At 34.2% G+C, this 22712-nt stretch overlaps 1 protein-coding gene and 1 long non-coding RNA gene across 3 annotated transcripts in view; one reads left to right on the top strand and one right to left on the bottom strand.

Moving 5' to 3' along the window:
- The window catches only part of LOC115215374 (flocculation protein FLO11), a 102758-nt gene extending 85713 nt beyond the window's left edge, over window positions 1-17045 (top strand). Inside the window, exons 7-15 of the mRNA XM_036506040.1 lie at window positions 1715-3068; window positions 3189-4253; window positions 4323-4763; window positions 4875-4901; window positions 5150-5287; window positions 5357-5493; window positions 5563-6390; window positions 7897-8692; window positions 16611-17045. Coding sequence (XP_036361933.1) covers window positions 1715-3068; window positions 3189-4253; window positions 4323-4763; window positions 4875-4901; window positions 5150-5287; window positions 5357-5493; window positions 5563-6390; window positions 7897-8692; window positions 16611-16616 — 4792 coding nt within the window. The 3' untranslated portion in view covers window positions 16617-17045. The remainder of the gene's footprint in view (window positions 1-1714; window positions 3069-3188; window positions 4254-4322; window positions 4764-4874; window positions 4902-5149; window positions 5288-5356; window positions 5494-5562; window positions 6391-7896; window positions 8693-16610) is intronic.
- LOC118764883 lies at window positions 4480-5226 on the bottom strand. Of its 2 annotated transcripts, none has more exons than XR_005000714.1 (3): window positions 5118-5226; window positions 4831-4911; window positions 4480-4554 (listed from the first exon to the last, which is right to left on the bottom strand). It is a non-coding gene; the product is annotated as an uncharacterized LOC118764883 (long non-coding RNA). The 2 variants fall into 2 exon arrangements; XR_005000715.1 differs by lacking the exon at window positions 4480-4554 and adding an exon at window positions 4731-4761.
- Window positions 17046-22712: the final 5667 nt, after the last annotated feature.

Below are 22712 nucleotides of genomic sequence, written 5' to 3'. Positions count from 1 at the left end.
TATATATATATATATATATATATATACATATATATATGTGCATGTATGTATGCATGATATAAGTTAGATAGATATACAAACGTGCATATATATATATATATATATATATATTCATGTATATAATTGTATTTATATTTATATCACATCATATCATGCGAATTCACAGAAATAAACACAATTTAATATAGATGATTGCTCATATTTAACTAATTTTCATCAGCAGAAATATAAAGGAATAGATTTCCTTGGATTTCTTTATGTTAGTAGATGGGCAGAGTTATCATTATATGAAATCTAGGGGATTATTATAAAATTTCTTTCTAAAATTCAAGAGATCAATTTATGATAAAATTGAAATGTGTAAACATTCATAAATTATCTCCAACTGTGAATCTAATTATGAGTGCAAATATTTCCGTTAAGACTAAGACATCAAATTGATATGCTTGCTTGTATGAGGAAGCTGTTTGTGAGTGAGTGTGCTTTGAGGAGGGCATTAAAACATACTTAGGGAAACAGTTGCTGATATAAAATTTTAATTAATAATAGGTGTATCCTACTTTAGCCCTATGTTTTCAGTATTTTGATCCATCATTTTCATGGTGTCCATAACAGATTATTAAAGGCATCGGTCCGGTTGTTTCTTTTTCAAATAAAAGGAACGTTTTTAATGTAGATACGCAGGTTACAATCGGTGCTTTGTATGCGTAATTATGCGCATAAAATACATACCATATGGTATACCAAAGCCCGAAAAACGAATATCGACGTTGTTGACATGACAGATCTGCTTTTATGTCTCGTTGCGCGTTGGACGATTGCTGAACCTGCAATTTTATCAACGAAGGTCCAGCATATATCTACAATGTATTCACTACATTTGTACTGATAGGCTGGCTGATTGAAATACAGCTTTCTTTATTATAAAGCGACAAAAGTTTATACGTGTATAAATGCATACTCATATACGCACGTATATATATATGCATATGTATGCATATACATGCATATTATATATATATATATATTTATATCTATCTATATATATATACATATGTGTTTATGTGTATATATAAGTATACATATATATACATATAAGTGTTATATGTATATATGTATACATATATATACATGTGTGTGCCTGTGTGTGGCAAACACAACTAGTTTACTGCACTTTATGCGTCGATTTTACTACGTAATATAAATCTGGCCGACGCAGAACATCATCAGACCCATTGAGGTCTATTTGATCACACACACACACACACACATATGTATGAGTGATAGATACGCTTCGGACCCCCTGATGTGTTGGTTGGTGTATATAAATAAATATATATATATATATTAGTATATACAATCATTATACTCGTTACTTCAATATCAACTCATATTTTATATTACATTGTTTCATTTCGACACATTAGAACGGATTTCACATATATTGTATGCATACTATCTGTATAGATACACGAGAATAATGGAGATGGAGGTTCATTTTCATACTTTTCTAGTAATACTTTTTTTTGGCATCTGTTTTCAATAACACGTATAATGATGAGATAAGGATATATTGGTATACAGGAAATTTCCTTAGAAAAAATTCACTGGACGGAAACATAGGAAACATCTTTTAAAATTACTCCTACGTTATTGTATCTACTTCTTGGGGTAGTTTCCTGGGTGGACAAAGTTATTTATCTCCCTCCTGCAGGATCGAGTTAGTACAGCCTCCAATGACTTACCGAAGCCGAGAACCCTACACACCAGACTTGATTAAAAGAGAAGTTCGAACGACGAGCCATAGTGCAAGAGCAATGCAAAGAAAAGCGATCTCACCAGAGAAAATCGTAATGGAGCATAGTTCTCTAACAGAAAGCTACCACCAGACTGGAGAAGAAGCAGATGATGAAGGGAAAGACAGTGATTCCGACACACACACAGAAGCTGAGGCCGAAGAAACTAAAGCTGATTCAGATGCTGATACCGGAACAGGTCTAGATGAAGTGAAAGAAGAGTTCATATTAAAAACAGACTACAGAGACGTGACAGCTGAGAAAACTCAATCGCCTGATGAAGACGTCGAAAACGTAGCTTCGGAAGCTGAAGAGGATATCATCACTGTAGAGACAGTTCGAACAGTAAAATCTGTGAAAACAGTCGTAACGACTAGTGAAGAATCAGAAAAAGCAGAATCAGAGAGAACAGAATCTGTTCAAGCAGAATCAGAGAAGGCAGAATCGGAAAAAGCCGAGTCTGAGAAAGCTGAATCGGAAAAAGCCGAGTCTGAAAAAGCTGAATCGGAAAAAGCCGAGTCTGAGAAAGCTGAATCGGAAAAAGCCGAGTCTGAGAAAGCTGAATCGGAGAAAGCCAAGTCTGAAAAAGCTGAATCGGAGAAAGCCGAGTCTGAGAAAGCTGAATCGGAAAAAGCCGAGTCTGAAAAAGCTGAATCGGAAAAAGCCGAGTCTGAAAAAGCTGAATCGGAAAAAGCCGAGTCTGAAAAAGCTGAGTCGGAAAGGGCCGAATCTGAAAAAGCAACAACTCCAGCTGAATCTGAAAAAGCCGAATCCGAAAGGGCCGAATCTGAAAAGGCTTCAACACCATCAGAACACGAAAAGTCAGTCGCTGACGGTCTTGATAAATCTGAAACATTGAAAGCAGCATCTGAAAAATGTGTTTCACCAGCAGAGGATGAGGTCAGCGATAACGCTGAATCAGAGAAATCTGTAAAATCTGCCGGGTCCCCAGAAAAAGAAAAACCATTGAAGTCAAGTAAATCACCTACAGGATCTGAAGCATCTGTTGCTGAATCTCTCTCGCCTTCGAAAACAGAATCTAAAAAGGTAACTTCCCCAATTTTATCTGAACATGCAAAGTCACCCATCCCTGCAGATGATGCACGCACTCCTACCGCTAAATCTCCCGTAGTATCTGAAGCACCTAAATCCCCAACTATTTCTGTTAAATCTGAATCTGAAAAGTCTGAACCAGTTACATCTCCCCATAAATCAGAATCACCTAAATCCGAAAAGTCACCCGTGCTATCTGAAAAACCTAAATCACCTAGCGTACACGATGAAGATCTAACCACTAAGCCCTCTACCCCATCAGAGCACTCACCATCGCCTGATGAAGTATACGAAAAATCCTTATCAGTCACCACAGTCCGTACCGTAACAACAGTAAAGTCAGAAAAAGTAGAAACAGAAAAATCTACAGCTGAAACAACAGAAAGTAGTGTATCGCCAAAATCTCCTGTATCATCAGAGAAAGCAGATTCAGTGAAATCTAGTAAAGCTCACTCGCCTTCGCCTTCCGAAAAAGCAGAATCTGAAAAGTCCAAATCTCCTGTGACATCAGAACCTGCAAAGTCACCCAAATCCCCAGTCCACTCGGAAAAAGCGGAATCTGAAAAGTCAAAATCTCCTGTGACATCAGAACCTGAAACGTCCCCGAAGTCCCCCGTGCCCTCAGAAAAAGCAGAATCTGAAAAATCAAAATCACCTGTCACATCAGAGCCTGCGAAATCCCCAGTACCCTCAGAAAAAGCAGAATCTGAAAAGTCAAAATCCCCTGTCACATCAGAACCTGCAAAATCCCCTGTTCTATCGGAAAAGGCAGAATCTGAAAAGGCAAAATCCCCTGTCACATCAGAACCTGCAAAATCTCCAGTACCCTCAGAAAAGGCAGAGTCCGAGAAATCAAAATCTCCTGTGACATCAGAACCTGCGAAATCCCCAGTACCCTCAGAAAAAGCAGAATCTGAAAAGTCAAAATCCCCTGTCACATCAGAACCTGCGAAATCCCCTGTGCCCTCAGAAAAAGCAGAATCTGAAAAGTCAAAATCTCCTGTCACATCAGAACCTGCGAAATCCCCTGTTCCCTCAGAAAAAGCAGAATCTGAAAAGTCAAAATCTCCTGTCACATCAGAACCTGCGAAATCCCCTGTGCCCTCAGAAAAAGCAGAATCTGAAAAGTCAAAATCTCCTGTGACATCAGAACCTGCGAAATCCCCTGTTCCCTCAGAAAAAGCAGAATCTGAAAAGTCAAAATCACCTGTCACATCAGAACCTGCAAAATCCCCTGTTCCCTCAGAAAAAGCAGAATCTGAAAAGTCAAAATCACCTATGACCTCAGAACCTGCGAAATCCCCTGTACCCTCAGAAAAAGCAGAATCTGAAAAGTCAAAATCTCCTGTGACATCAGAACCTGCGAAATCCCCTGTTCCCTCAGAAAAAGCAGAATCTGAAAAGGCAAAATCACCTATGACCTCAGAACCAGCGAAATCCCCAGTACCCTCAGAAAAAGCAGAATCTGAAAAGTCAAAATCTCCTGTGACATCAGAACCTGCAAAATCCCCTGTTCCCTCAGAAAAAGCAGAATCTGAAAAGTCCCAATCTCCTGTCACATCAGAACCTGCAAAATCCCCTGTTCCCTCAGAAAAAGCAGAATCTGTGAAATCAAAATCTCCTGTCACATCAGAACCTGCAACAACCCCAGTACCCTCAGAAAAAGCAGAATCTGAAAAGTCAAAATCTCCTGTGACATCAGAACCTGCGAAATCCCCTGTACCCTCAGAAAAAGCAGAATCTGTGAAATCAAAATCACCTGTCACATCAGAACCTGCGAAATCCCCTGTACCCTCAGAAAAAGCAGAATCTGTGAAATCAAAATCTCCTGTCACATCAGAACCTGCAAAATCCCCTGTACCCTCAGAAAAAGCAGAATCTGAAAAGTCAAAATCCCCTGTCACATCAGAACCTGCGAAATCCCCTGTACCCTCAGAAAAAGCAGAATCTGTGAAATCAAAATCTCCTGTGACATTAGAACCTGCGAAATCCCCTGTGCCCTCAGAAAAAGCAGAATCTGAAAAGTCAAAATCTCCTGTGACATCAGAACCTGCAAAATCCCCTGTTGCCTCAGAAAAAGCAGAATCTGAAAAGTCGGGATCTCCTGTGACATCAGAGCCTGCGAAATCCCCTGTAACTTCAGAAAAAGCAGAATCTGAAAAGTCAAAATCTCCAGTCACATCAGAGCCTGCAAATCCCCAGTACCCTCAGAAAAAGCAGAATCTGAGAAAGCAAAATCTCCTGTGACATCAGAACCTGCAAAATCACCTGTGCCCTCAGAAAAAGCAGAATCTGAAAAGGCAAAATCACCTGTCACATCAGAACCTGCGAAATCCCCTGTACCCTCAGAAAAAGCAGAATCTGAAAAGTCCCAATCTCCTGTGACATCAGAGCCTGCAAAATCCCCTGTACCCTCAGAAAAAGCAGAATCTGAAAAGGCAAAATCTCCTGTCACATCAGAACCTGCAAAATCTCCTGTTCTTTTAGAAAAAGCAGAATCTGAAAAGTCAAAATCTCCTGTCACATCAGAACCTGCGAAATCCCCTGTACCCTCAGAAAAAGCAGAATCTGAAAAGTCAAAATCTCCTGTCACATCAGAACCTGCAAAATCCCCTGTTCCCTCAGAAAAAGCAGAATCTGAAAAGTCGGGATCTCCTGTGACATCAGAGCCTGCGAAATCCCCTGTAACTTCTGAAAAAGCAGAATCTGAAAAGTCAAAATCTCCTGTCACATCAGAGCCTGCAAAATCCCCTGTCCCCTCAGAAAAAGCAGAATCTGAGAAAGCAAAATCTCCTGTGACATCAGAACCTGCAAAATCCCCTGTCCCCTCAGAAAAAGCAGAATCTGAAAAGTCACAATCTCCTGTGACATCAGAACCTGCGAAATCCCCTGTAACTTTAGAAAAAGCAGAATCTGAAAAGTCAAAATCTCCTGTCACATCAGAACCTGCAAAATCCCCAGTGCCCTCAGAAAAAGCAGAATCTGAAAAGTCAAAATCTCCTGTCACATCAGAACCTGCAAAATCCCCAGTGCCCTCAGAAAAAGCAGAATCTGAAAAGTCAAAATCTCCTGTCACATCAGAACCTGCAAAATCCCCTGTTTCCTCAGAAAAAGCAGAATCTGTGAAATCAAAATCTCCTGTGACATCAGAACCTGCGAAATCTCCTGTTCCCTCAGAAAAAGCAGAATCTGAAAAGGCAAAATCACCTGTCACATCAGAACCTGCAAAATCCCCAGTACCCTCAGAAAAAGCAGAATCTGAAAAGTCAAAATCCCCTGTCACATCAGAACCTGCGAAATCCCCAGTACCCTCAGAAAAAGCAGAATCTGTGAAATCAAAATCTCCTGTGACATCAGAACCTGCAAAATCCCCTGTACCCTCAGAAAAAGCAGAATCTGAGAAGTCAAAATCTCCTGTCACATCAGAACCTGCGAAATCCCCTGTACCCTCAGAAAAAGCAGAATCTGAAAAGTCAAAATCTCCTGTGACATCAGAACCTGCAAAATCCCCTGTTCCCTCAGAAAAAGCAGAATCTGAAAAGTCGGGATCTCCTGTGACATCAGAACCTGCGAAATCCCCTGTTACTTCAGAAAAAGCAGAATCTGAGAAATCAAAATCTCCTGTGACATCAGAACCTGCAAAATCCCCTGTGCCCTCAGAAAAAGCAGTATCTGAAAAGTCAAAATCTCCTGTAACATCAGAACCTGCAAAATCCCCTGTTCCCTCAGAAAAGGCAGAATCTGAAAAGTCAGGATCTCCTGTGACATCAGAACCTGCAAAATCCCCTGTACCCTCAGAAAAAGCAGAATCTGAGAAGTCAAAATCTCCTGTGACCTCAGAACCTGCAAAGTCCCCTGTTCCCTCAGAAAAAGCAGAATCTGAAAAGTCAGGATCTCCTGTGACCTCAGAACCTGCAAAATCCCCTGTACCCTCAGAAAAAGCAGGATCTGAAAAGTCAAAATCCCCTGTCACATCAGAACCTGCAAAATCTCCAGTACCCTCAGAAAAAGCAGAGTCCGAGAAATCAAAATCTCCTGTGACATCAGAACCTGCGAAATCCCCTGTTCTCTCAGAAAAAGCAGAATCTGAAAAATCAAAATCCCCTGTCACATCAGAACCTGCGAAATCCCCTGTTCCCTCAGAAAAAGCAGAATCTGAAAAGTCAAAATCTCCTGTCACATCAGAACCTGCGAAATCCCCTGTACCCTCCGAAAAAGCAGAATCTGTGAAGTCAAAATCTCCTGTCACATCAGAACCTGCGATATCCCCTGTTCCCTCAGAAAAAGCAGAATCTGAAAAGTCAAAATCTCCTGTGACATCAGAACCTGCGAAATCCCCAGTACCCTCCGAAAAAGCAGAATCTGTGAAGTCAAAATCTCCTGTCACATCAGAACCTGCGAAATCCCCTGTTCCCTCAGAAAAAGCAGAATCTGAAAAGTCGGGATCTCCTGTGACATCAGAACCTGCGAAATCCCCCGTACCCTCTGAAAAGGCAGAATCTGAAAAGTCAAAATCTCCTGTCACATCAGAACCTGCAAAATCCCCTGTAACTTCAGAGAAAGCAGAATCTGAGAAGTCGAAATCCCCTGTTACCTCAGGACCTACAAAATCCCCTGTATCTTCAGAAAAAGCAGAATCTGAAAAGTCAAAATCTCCTGTCACATCAGAACCTGCGAAATCCCCTGTACCCTCAGAAAAAGCAGAATCTGAAAAGTCAAAATCTCCTGTCACCTCAGAGCCTGCGAAATCCCCTGTTCCCTCGGAAAAAGCAGAATCTGAAAAGTCACAATCTCCTGTGACATCAGAACCTGCAAAATCCCCTGTAACCTCAGAAAAATCAAAATCCCCCGTTACCTCAGAACCTGCAAAATCCCCAAAGTCTCCTATCCCCCCAGAAAAAGCAGAATCTGAAAAATCAAAGTCACCTGTAACGTCAGAGCCTGCGAAGACCCCTGTATCTCCTGCCCCTTCAGAAAAAGCAGAATCTGAAAAGTCAAAATCTCCTGCAACATCCCCTGTTCCCTCAGAAAAAGCAGTATCTGAAAAGTCAAAATCTCCTGTGACATCAGAACCTGCAAAATCCCCTGTACCCTCAGAAAAAGCAGAATCTGAAAAGTCAAAATCTCCTGTCACCTCAGAACCTGCAAAATCCCCACAATCCCCCGTACCCTCTGAAAAAGCAGAATCTGTTAAGTCAAAATCTCCAGTTCAGTCACCAGCCGCAAAATCGCCTTCATCACATGTGCCCTCAGAAAAAGCAGAATCTGAGAAGTCAAAAACCTCAGTCTCTTCAAAATCTTCTAAATCCCTCAAAACCTCTTCACACACACTGGAGACAGAGTCAATGCAATCGAAACAAAGGCTTTCGCCTGAACCTTCTGAAAAGTCAGAATCTGAAACCCTTAAATCATCTGTGATAGCTACGTCTCCCCACTCCCCTGTTAAATCTGACTCAGAACATTTGTCTCCTGTATTGTCTGGACAATGTATAACCGATAAATCGGATCGATCTCTTTCACCTGTGGCCTCTGAAAAACACAAATCTTCAATTACTTCTGAATCTTTAAAGTCCTCTGTGATATATGAGAAAACCAAGTCTGTACCAACTGCACCCTCTGACTCAGTGTTACCCACTTCTCCCTCAGAAAAAGCTAAATCCACTGTGATAACCAAACCTGCTAAATCACCTTCTAGCCCTGAAAAAGTTATATCGGATAAAAAACAGTCATCTAAGAAAGCAACATCACCTATTCAATCTGAGGATGCAGACTATCTGAAGGACAAGTCCTTTGTAAAATCTGAACCAGTTATCTCCCCAAACATTTTGGAAAATTCGCAAAAGGTAAAGTCACCCATTAATTCTGCAAAATCTCCTGTACTTTCAGTAAGGTATTCTTCTCCATCCCAACCAGCTTTATCTCCTGTATATTTGTCTGAATCTCTAGTAGATTTAAAGCAGGGAAAGTCTACAAGTGTAAGCTTACCTGCATCTGGGAGATGTACTTCTACTTTATCTGAAAGTCGTTCGTCTGTTGAGGCAGGAGATCAAATTAAATATCAATCACCAGCTTCTGCCAATTCTCTCAAATCTTCTGTAGAAGATGAGGAATACAGTAAAACTGCAACTTCATCACTTCATGAAAAGTTATCTCATGATAAACACTATACGTCACTAATATCTGACAAAGATGCCTCCCCTAGGTCTTATAGTAACACTGAATCCTTGAAAGTTACCTCGTTTTCTACTTCAGGGAAGAAAGTGTTTCCAGTCACGTCTAGTCAATCACAATACGTAACAACTAGTTCATCTGTAGTTTCAATATCAACTAGGCCTGCTGATTCATCTGATAAAGCCAACATCTTAAGACATTCACCCTCCGCGTCCACTGAATATATTCCATCTTTTAACTCAACGAATAAGACTGAACTAAAAACCTCAAGTGATAATATAATTTCCCAACCCACTGTAACAACTGGCAATGCTTCAGATCGTATCACCTTTAAGATTGAATCGAATCAGGGTAGTACATATGATAATTCTCAATACAATAAATACCAGTTACGATCTGAGTCTACTGAAGTCTCGAAATTGAATGATTCTATGAAAGCTTCATCCATTATTATACCTGAAAAGCACGAGACTGAACATTCTACTTCAGTGTTAGTTTTAGAGACCGCAAGTTGCACAGTACCATTAGAAACTGGTGAACCTTTGCTGTCTCATGTCTATTCTGAGACAGTTAAGTCCCCTTTGTTACAGCGTTCTTTTCATTCTTCAGATTTAGAAACTTTCAAGGATACTGACACTTTTTTACAAACCAGAACAGTAGTCCATGATAAAGGTTTACTTCCCAGTAGTTCTGTAGTAGCTAGTTTTCCATCGTGGGTACAAAAAGAAAATGGCCAACCAGAAACATCTACATCACAAATGTTTCCCTATAAGTTGACATCTTCTTCGACCCCAGGAATTGATCAGTTAAAAACGGGCTTTGAAACTGAACACATGTATTCTGTATCTGAATCGAAATCAACGAAAGATACAGTAACGGAAAATTATACTTTGCTCAAATCGTCTGCTCCAGAAAGCTATTTTATAAAGCAGAGCGATGATAGCGTAAGCGAAATAGTTTATAAGACATTCAGCGAAACCTCGGCTACAGATGAGGCTGATAATTCATATGCTGAGAGTCAACAGAATGGTTATGATTGGGGAGGAGAAAAGCGAGTATACAAAGCTGAAAGTGAGGCGGTGAGAATGATTAAAGATCCCCAAAAGGAAATTACAATACAGCTCAAAACTACATCTAAGCAATTTAGAAGTGGCACGGATGGTATGGCTGAGTCGATGAAAACTGCTGAAACCGCTGAAATCAGGAGAGCAGAGATGAAAAGGCCATCGGAGAATTTCCCCGATGCGAGTTCAAATGGGGTGGGTGGTACGTTGAAACTGTTGGACATGTATCCTGCTTTCGATGTTTTTAATAAAAAAGATAACACAGATTTTGGTTTGCATGTCTAAGATTTTTTTATGTTTTGCCTGGCTCTTGCACCCCTTAGATTTTAGTAGTCAAGCTAACCGATTGGTTTCTAAATTTTAATTACACTTCGCCTCGTTTTCTTTGCACTAGCAAACAGCAATAATTATTCATATGACTGATTTGTATGTGTATATATATATATATCTACTTTAATATATATGAATATATATATGTATATTTATATTTATATGTATAGGTACACACACAAATATTTACATTGAAAATACGACTGTGTTCTAGTTCTGTCTCTTTCATAGGTGATCCACGTTGTAGAACATAAACTAGTCATAAATGAAAATAAACTGTCAGATGTTACGTAAATCTATAAATCAACACTCTATATTTCTAATTGTGGCGGTAAAGTGTATTCCAATCACGTTAGATCTGTCTACCTTTAAGAGGCAGTAACATACAGCCATATTACCATTTCTCGAAAGAGAGTCTATGAAGGTCTAGAATTGTTGATGTTTTTTGTGATATAGAAATATTCCTGTAATAAAAAATATTAGAAATAAATCATAAAAGAATACGGAATAAAAAATTTTGATAAAAATAGATGAAACTACATCACAGTCATGTTTTCAGTACATGTGTCATAAGAGAAGCCGTTTCCCATATATACATATATTGATGTGAAACTTCTAAATTTAACGCAGTGGCAGTGTTTTGCTTGTTGCTAAAAAATATATTGTAGTATGTCATCGTGTTTCTTTTTTGTTTCTTTTTATTTCTCATTCTGTTTTTATCTGTGCAACTTTTCAGTTGAAGTAGTGCTCTAGGTGTGTGTTTTTTTCTGTTGGGTTTTCGTGCTATTTCTGCTGAATTTAGTTTATCTACACGTAGTACGGTAGATGTTGGAATACGTGATTAAACAAGTTGAACATTAAACCCGGTTCTAAAACTACTTTCTTCCCTCATTTTTTTCTCGAAATAGAAAGAGTTAAAAACTAACCTCCATTCCCTAATCAATCCATTCATATCCTAATTCTTTCTCTTCTTAATTAATATCTCATTTCTAAGATTCTATTTCCTTGTTTTTTATCGTTCAGTTCTTCTGTCTAGTCCTGGTTCTTTCCTTCCATTGTAACCCTTTCTTAAAATCCCTTATTTTTTTCATTAAACAATGTTGTAGATTTTAAATGGGTTTTTTGCTTAAGTTTCAACAGCGGATGGATTTCTTTCAATTTAAGTTCAAACAAATATAGTAGAATAATAGTTTTATGTAAAAAGAAACAATCTTAGTGAAATAATAAAGCTGCTACCTAATGAAGCTGATATCAAGTAACTTCTTTCTCCCCAAATATTTTGGTTTTGTGCCCCAAATCCAAGTAACAAGGCAGCGAATTGGCAGAATTTTTGGTGCATCTGATATAATGCTTAGCTGCATTTCTTCCAGGTATTTAAACTCTGAGTTCAAACCACACCAAAGTCCATTTTACTTTTTATCGCTTCAGGGTAAACAAAATAAAGAACCAGCCAACAACTTGGTTCGGTGTTGAATATTCTTCTCCTATAATATACTGCTGATCCTGTGCTAAAATTTGAAACCATTATTATTTCTATCATTAAGAAGGCAATGACCTGACATGCCGAACAAAATACTTAGCGGCATTCCATCTTTACGTTCTGGTTCAAGTGTTGTCGATTCGAGGGGAACTTTGCCTTTCAGTCTTTCGGCGTCAATGAGATACGTACCAGTTAAATATTGGGAGTCGATGTAATCGACTAACCTCCTCCCCACTAATTTCAGGCCTTGGGCCTCTATTAGAAAGAATTATTATTATTATTATTATTATTATTATTATTATTATTACGAGTGTCGTACTTTAATTGGTAAGCTCATGGTAGAGATCGTCTGATTATACAACACTGAGAAGGTATGAATGCCACCACATCCAAGAAGCTTTATCTTAATCAACCCAAGCCTCATTTATGGTAATATAATATTTAATGTGGCCATAGTCTCTTTCATGACTGCGAAGCACAAAATGGTTATATAATGTGCTTATTATACAAATCAGCTCTCCCCAAATGTAGAGTTTGATTTCACAATGAGTAGAATAAAAAGAAAATAAGTATAGTATTCAACAGTCACAATGAAAATATCACAAGATGTTGAACTAGAGTGTAGGAAAAAGGGATACTTGTTTCAGAACTGTACTTCTCGTTACATTAGAGAAGTACAATTATATAATATTATCCAAAATTAGAAAAGAAAAATGCTGTTATATCTGAAATGTTATTGACAATGATGGGGTTAATCTTAGTTTAGATTTATTGGCAACTTTTGAAAAGTGTTTGAAAAGTAAATATAAAAATTAATTTGATATCCAGTGTATATTCTATCTTTCTAAGATATATTAAGCTAAAGTCCTGGGACAGTTTTTACTTCCTATCTTAGTTTATATTTCTTTTGGAAAATCACAGTCCCGAAATTATTCCAAAGCGTCTTATATTTAAAACTAATAATAAAGATAGATCGAACTCAATAAATCAAGTAGTATGACCTGGAAATAGGGAAAGTGTGACCATCACAAAATGAGAGCCATCAGTGTCGTAGGAGTTAAAACGTATCATTTATGAAATTCATTGCAATCATATACGACAAACGTAGTGATGTCGGAAACAGCTAAGTGATTATAATGTTTAACAGTATTTAATTCGGGACAATAGATTTGTGTAGAACTTCCGCTGGGGTCAAATTCCATCTCTCCAGTGTAAAAAAAAATACCCTCACTGCAAAAATCTTCTATTAATTTTATTACAGACAATGTTAGACTAAGTTACCATTCATTTGCTTATAACATTTTACATCAAGAGTTTAGTCGAGTTCGACTTCGTAAACGTTATATATATATAATATTTTACATTTTCTGAGTTGATGATATAAATACAAGTCGAGTAAGTACTGGATCGACTAAACTGACTATCCTCCCACCACCCACACAGAAAAAATATGAACGCTTCCGCCTGTATTATATATCAATATTTTAGGATAGTCTCATTCAGTTATGCTATTCTTATATTATAATGGATGGTATATATTGAAAATAATTTTTTATTACACGTTTCATTACAAAGAAATGAACAAATATTTTCTCTTGAAATTGTATTTATGTAGTCTTATGATAGAATGAAAGGATAGTAACCTCACATACTTGCTAAATTAAGCAGTGTATATCTCTATATCTTACGAAATTTTACATTCCTTTATTTCAATAACATTTTAGCATTTTATATATTTCCGTTTGTATTATTTTACATTCTATTATTACAGCTAACTCCAAAATATGGTTTTTTTAGGCCCTATGTCAGATAAATTAGGGTGATTAGCTTATAATAGATTATACTAGGGAGAGAATAAATCAAAGTTACACAGACATAATAATTTTCATATAAATATTTACGCATCTCAAGGCATCTTTATATATCCATTAGTTCATAAATACACCTGTACATTTTTAGCATCTGCATATACATCAACGTATAAAAAATCAAAGAATCATACATCACTTACGTACATATAAGTGGAACAATAGAGCACAAATATATAAATGAATATATATATATACATACATATATACGTATATATATATATGGATATATGCATCTATGTATATATTTTATGTTACATATATATATATATATATATATATATATATATATATATATATATATACATACGCATATATGTACCTGTATGAATATTTGTGTATGTGTGTTTATGTGTGATTAAACATGTACTCATATATATATGTATCTATATTATATGTGTATATGTGATTGTGTATGCATGTATATTACTATATATTTATATATATGTATATATAGATATAAATAAATAATATATATACATATATATTAATATATATGTGTATATATATATATATATATATATATATATATAAATACATATGTATATATATATATATATATATATATATATATATATATATATATATATATATATATGTGTATATATATATATACATATATATAATTACAATGGGTCTGTGAAAATATTTCAGCTTCAATAGATTTTGCGGAAATAAATGTTTATCAAGGAACAATGAATCCTAAATTTTCTCAAAATAAAATTACCGCAAAATATGTAGTATTATGTAGTATTCAAAATAAAGTATTATATCCTGGAAGTTTTTGTTCATATAAATTCTCCAGGTTTCTTCATGTCTATCTACTGACCAGGAAATTTAATTGAAAGCCTCTGTCTATTCCTTTCAGATTTTCACTTTTAGTATCTTCTAATATTATCAAGAAATCAATTTAAGAAGTCTGAATGACGTATGCTACTGTATTAAACATTGGAAGCCGATAGATTCAAAATCAGAGAATGAGTTGCTCAATGATAAAAAAAAAAAAAATTATATATATTTTCATATTCAAACGAATTTATTAACGTGATTCGAGATATAACGTTAAATTTTAATTATTTTTTATACAACAATGCTTTGTACTGTATGATGTAAGTTTAAGAATACCACAACAGTAATTTTGATACATAATCAGTATTAAAAAATATTAAACATACTAGATGCATGTTAACCTTGCCAAATGAAGAAAACGGTAGTAATAGCAATATTTTTAATTATTAAATATAATAAAATTTTGCATTCTGTTCATATATTAGTAATATAATTATGTAACTTAATTCGAAAGTAGCCCTTTTATTATATATTTTAACATTATCAATAGTATACTTAAGAGATAAATCTGGAAGATAAATGTTGTTTATTTCATATATATATATGTATATGAACTAAAAGTTGATTCTCCTCAAACTCAATGTTTGCTAACAAACATTCAACTTGTGTGTTCCCGTCTTCCAACTACTACATATTTTGTTTTGTTTTTCGCAAAAATATATTCAATGTGTAATTTTATTATTTTTCTTATTATACTTTGATGGCAAAAGAAACATGACAGAAAGAGGTAAAGACATTTTGTACAATAGGAGAAATATAATAATAGAGGGCTTTTAATTGATTTTTAATAATATTAAGGTATTAAGCACTCAGAACAGGCTTTGGTACTGCTCTCATTGTTCCCAAAATGCATCACAGGCAAGTTATGGAAGTCAACAGGAAAATGGTACGTTGTGAAATAGTAACCAGGTGAGAAAGAGAACGAAAGAAAGGACAACGCACTCGAAGATTTAAAAAAATGCAGTAGGTTTTTAAGAAGACATTTTTTTCTACCTTGTTTTTTCTTTTGGTTGTTTGTTTGTGCCAACAGAATTGGGATGAAGCAGATAGTGGAACAAGTTGTCGGATCCAGAACTAGTGAGGCAGAAGTGCTGTCTACCATGCTCACCAAGTCATCAGAAAGCAGTTATGAGGCTACCGGTGGTGCGTATTAGAGCCAAAGTGTACAAACGACGTGGTGCTACTCATTTATAATTATATTAGTAAAACAGAAAAAAATCAGAAGTTTGTACATATGGAATATATATATATATATATATATATATATATATATATATATATATATATATATGCATTCATTTATACGTAATATATATGGATGTACATATGTACTTTGTATATTACCTTATACTATTAAATGTACAATAGCTTGCATACACATATGGTGGGGGTGTATATAATCCTATATTTTTTATAATCACATTCTTATTCATATGTACAGTTTACTTGTCACAAGAATCCTTCCAAATTAAGTTGTTCCAACGATTCAAATCACTCAGTTTATAGCTAACACATAGTGCAGATATATATTGTAGCTTGCAGATACAGACATGTTAACAAAGTGCTTTCTACAAAACATCTTTGTCTTCTTTCTAACAACTCCTTTCTCTCGCCACAATCTAACCAGTTTTTCTATTTTCCATACTATAAATCTGGTAATAAGCGTACCATTCTTCAAAACGGTACTTTACAATTTAGTAATTTTCTTTTCTTGTGTGTGTGCTATTTTCCTTTACTCAATTATTAATTTCTGCACAAACAAAGCTATCTTCTGTAGAATTTGCTTATCTCAAATGGAAAAAGAAATACCAAAACACTTGTTTAGTAATTTACATGAAATTAGATTTACCTTGCATGATGCTGCAATTGGACTAAATTCTTGCACGCACTTATCTGTCCGTTCTGTGATCCTTATATCCTTCTTCGTTAGTACTATATTTCCTTCTGCGATATGTTTCCTACTCCTCCCTTCTGACAGGCCAAAAATTACATATTTCAGGCGTAACTTCTACGACCACTCAAGAACGTCGGACAATGAGTGAAGAAAAAAAAGTCAGCTCGACCAAGGAATAGGGAAAATCAACACAAAAGAAAAACAAATACAACAAAAAAGACTGATAACATAGATTTTTCATATGAACAGTTTTTACAGTAGCAACAACAATTTTTTTACAAAATGTGAAGAAAACATGAACATTACACAAAAAATATTGGCATTGTTATTTACCGCCATTGCTGATCTTATATTTGTCTAGTAAAACAAATTGTTCAATGTGTATCGCTTTTTTGCTGGAATCGTAAAAAAATGTGCATGTAACCTTATCAATCAGGCACATTTGTGGTCTTATCTAATGAACTTATAACAAGCATATGCATTTGTCTGTATTATATATATATGCCATTAAATATATATAGGCAACTAGTTAATATATTTAAAAATGTAAACTATATATATATATATATTTATATATATATATATAAAGTTCAAAATACATATATATATATACGTATACATATGTATATATCATATATATGTGAGTCTAAATATACATATATATTTATATATATATATATATATATATATATGCAGCTATAGGTATATATAATGATATACTGTGGTACATATGCATTGAAACATGAAATATAAGATCAATTATCAAACCAATTTTTAAAATGTCGCGCTTTGTTAATTTAACAGTATATTATTTAAGTTATATTATATATATAATGTCTATTTATAACCCCTCTATCGCATTCGTCCTATTATAATGTTATATTTCCCTCTCTGGCAAAATTAAAGCTACAACAGAAATTACAGAAAACACTTTTTAATATAAAACTTAAAAAACAAAAACAAATATCACCTATTTTAATTCCCCTTCTTTATATCTTAGATTAATTAACTTTTTTATTATAAGCTTAAGTTCAAAGGACATGAAAGAAAAACTGCTTACCTAATCTTTTAAGAATTATAGAAAACCGGCACGTTGAGTGAGACTACTATTAATTCGTGCTGTAATCCCGAGCGGCAGCCTAAACTTCCCTGATCTTAAATTTTAATTATAAATTCAAACATAAGAGATATTCATGTTTAGCTATTTCTAAATATACACTGCATAAATCGACCTCTCTCAAAATGGTGAGTGAAAAAGGACTTCTAGATATTACCTTTAAAAAGTCGAACCCTTGGCACAATTTTGTATTTAACTGAAAAGAGACTTGAACATAGAAAATGAAATAAAAGGCAAACTATTTAAGAACAAACAAAAAATCTATCTAAATTTTCCCATTTGGTCAGAGCGTTTTTTTTTTTTCTCCATAAACTATAAAAAATGTAACAATGAAAATAATTGGAAATAATTTTTATTCGAAAAGTGCTTTTTATAAAAGTAGTGAAATATAGGCGCTTCAAAAGCTCTTGTTATATATATACATATATATATATATATATATATATATATATATATATATATATATATATACAGATATATGTATTAAATGATAAAGAAAGTTACCATTAGAAGTTAAATTTTTTAGCGTTGTGACAAAAATTATTTTAATAACATGAATTAAGGATATAAATAATAGGAAAAGTAGATTTAAAAATTAATTCATTTCCCAATAATGTTTGACTAATCTGCCTTAATATTATTTAAGCTTACTGAAACAAAATGCTTGAAAGCGCTTCTGAACACCCAATGAATGTCAAACAATAGTAAATGATAAATATTTTATCGAGATATAGAGTTTAATTGAAGAATTCTAAAAATGAAAACAATTAAATCCTCCAAGAAATATATAAAACGTCATGTATATATACATATATGCACATACGTATATATACACATAGATATGTATAATATATATATATATGTGTGTGTAGGCATGTATATATTTTGTCTATAAATATATATATGCATACGTATTATATATATATATACATAGTTATATATATTATATATATACATGTACATATATTCATATATTTTATATATGTGTATATATTATATATGTTTATAGACTCATATATATATATATATATATAGTGTCTTCGTGCTTTCTTAAAGGTTACCTTTGATCTTTCACCGGCTGTGAATAGAAATTATCAGGAACTCTGATGATTCCATAACGGAAGCATCGGTGCATTTGACACTCTTTTCTTAACTTTTATGCATGTCTCTTGTGAAACTCACGTCTATTAGTTCTTACGAATTCAACCTAACGAGTTATCTCTATCTGTCTCTCTCAATCTCTGTCTCTCTAACTCTATCTTTCACTCCAGAGCTTCGCTGCGGGGCATTGGAGCTAACTTGTAAGCAGCACTTGTTATAATAAAACAATTCACTGCAAAAATTCTGAATCACTAACTGTTGACTTCTCTGCCCCTCATTTCTCCTCGTCTGCTTTAAAAAAAGGTACTGGTATATTAACAAATAATATTTGCTTAACTATAACACATGACTAATTAAACCAACAATAGTTTTGTTTCTTTGCAGTTGATATCAGGCCTTTTAGGAAAAAATTTACCTACAAGACCTGAGTATAGGGACAACGTTAATAAAAATATCCCAACTTTCCACGTTTTGGTGATAACGGAAACGAACTATTCACATAATTCAGATTCAATCATAGAAATTGCAGCTAATTTATCATATATTAAGAAAATGATAAGTGTTGTAAAGAGGTATTGTTCAAGCTAGATCAATTTTAAAATGTGCTTTTACTAATTTTTTTCTCGGAAAAACATGTTAAGAACTTTAGTGTTATATATCCTTTGGGAAATACAACATTTCTAAGGATGCGAATTTAGTTTCAGTAAATATAGTTAAAATGTTCCCATGCTCTCATCAGGATATCAGCAAGTCTCGTACCACTATTAGTCACTGTCTGCTTCAATGGGTATTTTTGACCAAAAATATTTATAGAAATCGTACTTTCATTTTCAACTATCAACGGTTTCTATTTAATATTAATAGGTCAAAAGAATCAGCTCTCAATATGCTGCTGGTTTTTTCAAACAAACAAGGCGTAAAAAAAAGACAATTCTGTTTTCAGATTTTCGTTAAATTATGCAATTGTATTATTACAAATGTTTTTTTTTATGTATTCTTCTTCTTTCTAGCCAAACATTAACGATGAATGTTTTTTATTTTCCAGCCAAGTTGAGAATTTTACTTTTACACCTAATTCATGTGCTTCTAACCTATAGTTCATTGATGTTTGCTGTATAGAGGAAATGATATGCTGTTCATATATCGTTTTTAATAGTGATAAGTGATTATATGATGACAAGTGACGATTTTCTTTCAACCACCCTTTTACAATATAACCATTGTTAACATAAGGATAAAGATAACTTATTTGCTGAGATCTATTATTCAATTAAACCTAAGCTCTAAACGAATTAGCATAGTTTAACATACTGAAAAAGCATATATGCAAACAAATACCTATAATAAAGAGTAAATTGCGTGTTGGTATGTCAGGCTACAATATCCAGATTCAGTTTCTTGAAACTGGTGCGAATATATTTCCGCTCTTATTGTACACATTTCTGTGGGTACAAACATTGCTACGAGCGCTTGTACATTTTCTAATAAAGTGAGGAAAGTGTAAATCATTGTTTATAAATTTCAATTTTCTTGAGATTTCTGAATTGTATGAGCAGTTATCTTGCTGCTGTGGCGTGCTATATCAAGTGAATCAACTTTCTATGAAAGTAAGTCTCACTATTGGCCAATTCAGAACCCGAGTAAAATCATGGACAATTCCATCACTTAAGCTATATCAGTTTTGACGGCTGGACACATTTTATAAACACACATATGCATATACATACATACATACATACATGTATAGTGAAATAAAACAACCATGAAAGTATATTATACCTTAGTAGTCTTAGTATGATACTGTAGATATGTAAGTACCAGATTCAATTTAAACCGTAGATCCAACTTAGCAGATTCTAGGTGCGGCGTAGGTATAAAAAAGTACTCAAATTGGGGGTTTAAAATTCACAAGTGCTATTTCGGTAAAAATGTTCGAAGTATTCCTAGATTACATCATAGCATATAATCCAGCATCAGATATTCACCTGTTCAAAATAAATGAAGATGGCGGAATATATGCTATGATGCAATGCAATCTAGAAATACATAAAGTTCTACCGTAACAGCCATCGTAAATGTTTAACTCCATTTGTTCTTTTATAATACATATATATATAATTTATATAAAATATAAATTATCTCTAATTTATGTTTTTATATTTATATTGTGAAATTTGATTTAATACTAAATTGAATTTTTCCCTGTAAGTTTGGAGTTATACACCCTATTATTATTATTATTATTATTATTATTATTATTATTATTATTATTATTATATCAAATCTATAATTTTACTGAAGATAGTCTCAGAATATTACAGGCTAATCGGCAGAAGAAAGAGTTATTATTAGTGCAGAAACATGAAAACTCATTTATTATACACTTCTTGTATCACTCAAACCCATGATCGGTACATAATGAAGTACTAAGTGATGTTTCACTCTAAATAAAAAAAATGTTGCTTTCACCCGTCTTAAAGGCGCATACATTATTGATAGTTAACGGTGTACTTTTTAATTATGCTTCCTACATTAGAGAATGATATCTATGCTCTATGTCTCTGTGCAGTCGTGATTATGACAATTGAGAATATCGTCCACACGCTCAATGCAGCAGTTATAACCACACATGAATATTTATCGCTATGGTTGATATTCTTAGAGGCTTGCACAGTAATTAAACTGTCAAGTTATTGTCAAGTATCTCTTGCGTAAATTAGAGGAATTCGTTAATATTCCACCATACATCGTTTGAATTATCGATTGACCAAGTTCATCGAGTCTCTTGATGCTCATTGACTTGTGACTGGTTGTTTTTACCTGAGCTCATCACTCTTGTTCACTAAAACATTTGAAGTTCTCTTGTCCAATCTACTTAATTACAGATATATACGTAGTGCAGTTGTTGTTATTTAGCACTAGCTCAGAGCCGACTGAACAGAATTATAATCAGATATATTCCAGCCGTGATCACCACATCTAGTGTATATCTGGAACTACAGTATCAAATATGCGTTTATTTCACAAGACAGTGAGATTCAATTTCAATGATAATTAAGCACTACTTCTAACAGCACGAACTACCACGTGATATTACCCTTAAAGGCTCCTTTAGTTGTCGTAAGCCAAAGTATCAACTTAATAATGATTATTGTTCCGTTACTTAGTTCCAACACTCCAATAAGAGGAAATCGGAGTGAATTATAATGACTATATAAAACTATCAAGTTTTTATTGCTTACCGTGAAACCAGGTGTCATTCACACATCTGCTATATTCTGGCTAGGGTTTCATAACAAAGGAATTCTGTAGAAAATATTTTATCAACAAGTAAGGATACTGTTTTGAATTAGAAAGTATCTAGGTCAAAAATTTTAACATACCTTAAGTTATGCTATAAGACCGGACAAATATATTTCCTAACAAATTGAATGTTAAATATTTTATCAATAATGTTAAATATTTTTATCCCAGCAAATATGTTATTGCCTTATGTATGTATGTGTGGGTGGATGGATGTGTCAGTGTATATCAACGTACATTTACGTTTGTGTATGTATGCATGTATATGCATGTCTCTTGCGTAAATTAGTGGAATTCATTAATATTCCACCATACATCGTTTAAATTATCGACTGACCAAGCATATGTATATATATATATATATATATATTATATAATATTATATATAAATTATAATATAATATAATATTTCATGTATATATCTTTTCTTTAGTATCGAGCAATAACTGCAAAATTTGAAGATCTCTTGTTATCCTCCTAATAAAGTAGACACAAAAGTATTGTTGCTTATGTAGCACTTGAAATTGACTTAAATTGCCTCGCTTTAGTCATCAACTCCGAGGTGTAGATGAGCTGTCGTGATGTAGATGCCTGTTTTTGACATTTTCAGAACTGGCGGAGTCCAACACTCGTCACTTATAACCAAGGCAAAATATCGTTTGAAAAGTGACAGGCGGAAATATATA

This window comes from Octopus sinensis, linkage group LG9 (assembly GCF_006345805.1).
Source record: "Octopus sinensis linkage group LG9, ASM634580v1, whole genome shotgun sequence".
Lineage (NCBI taxonomy): Eukaryota > Metazoa > Mollusca > Cephalopoda > Octopoda > Octopodidae > Octopus > Octopus sinensis.
This window is presented reverse-complemented; position numbering and strand designations above follow the sequence as displayed.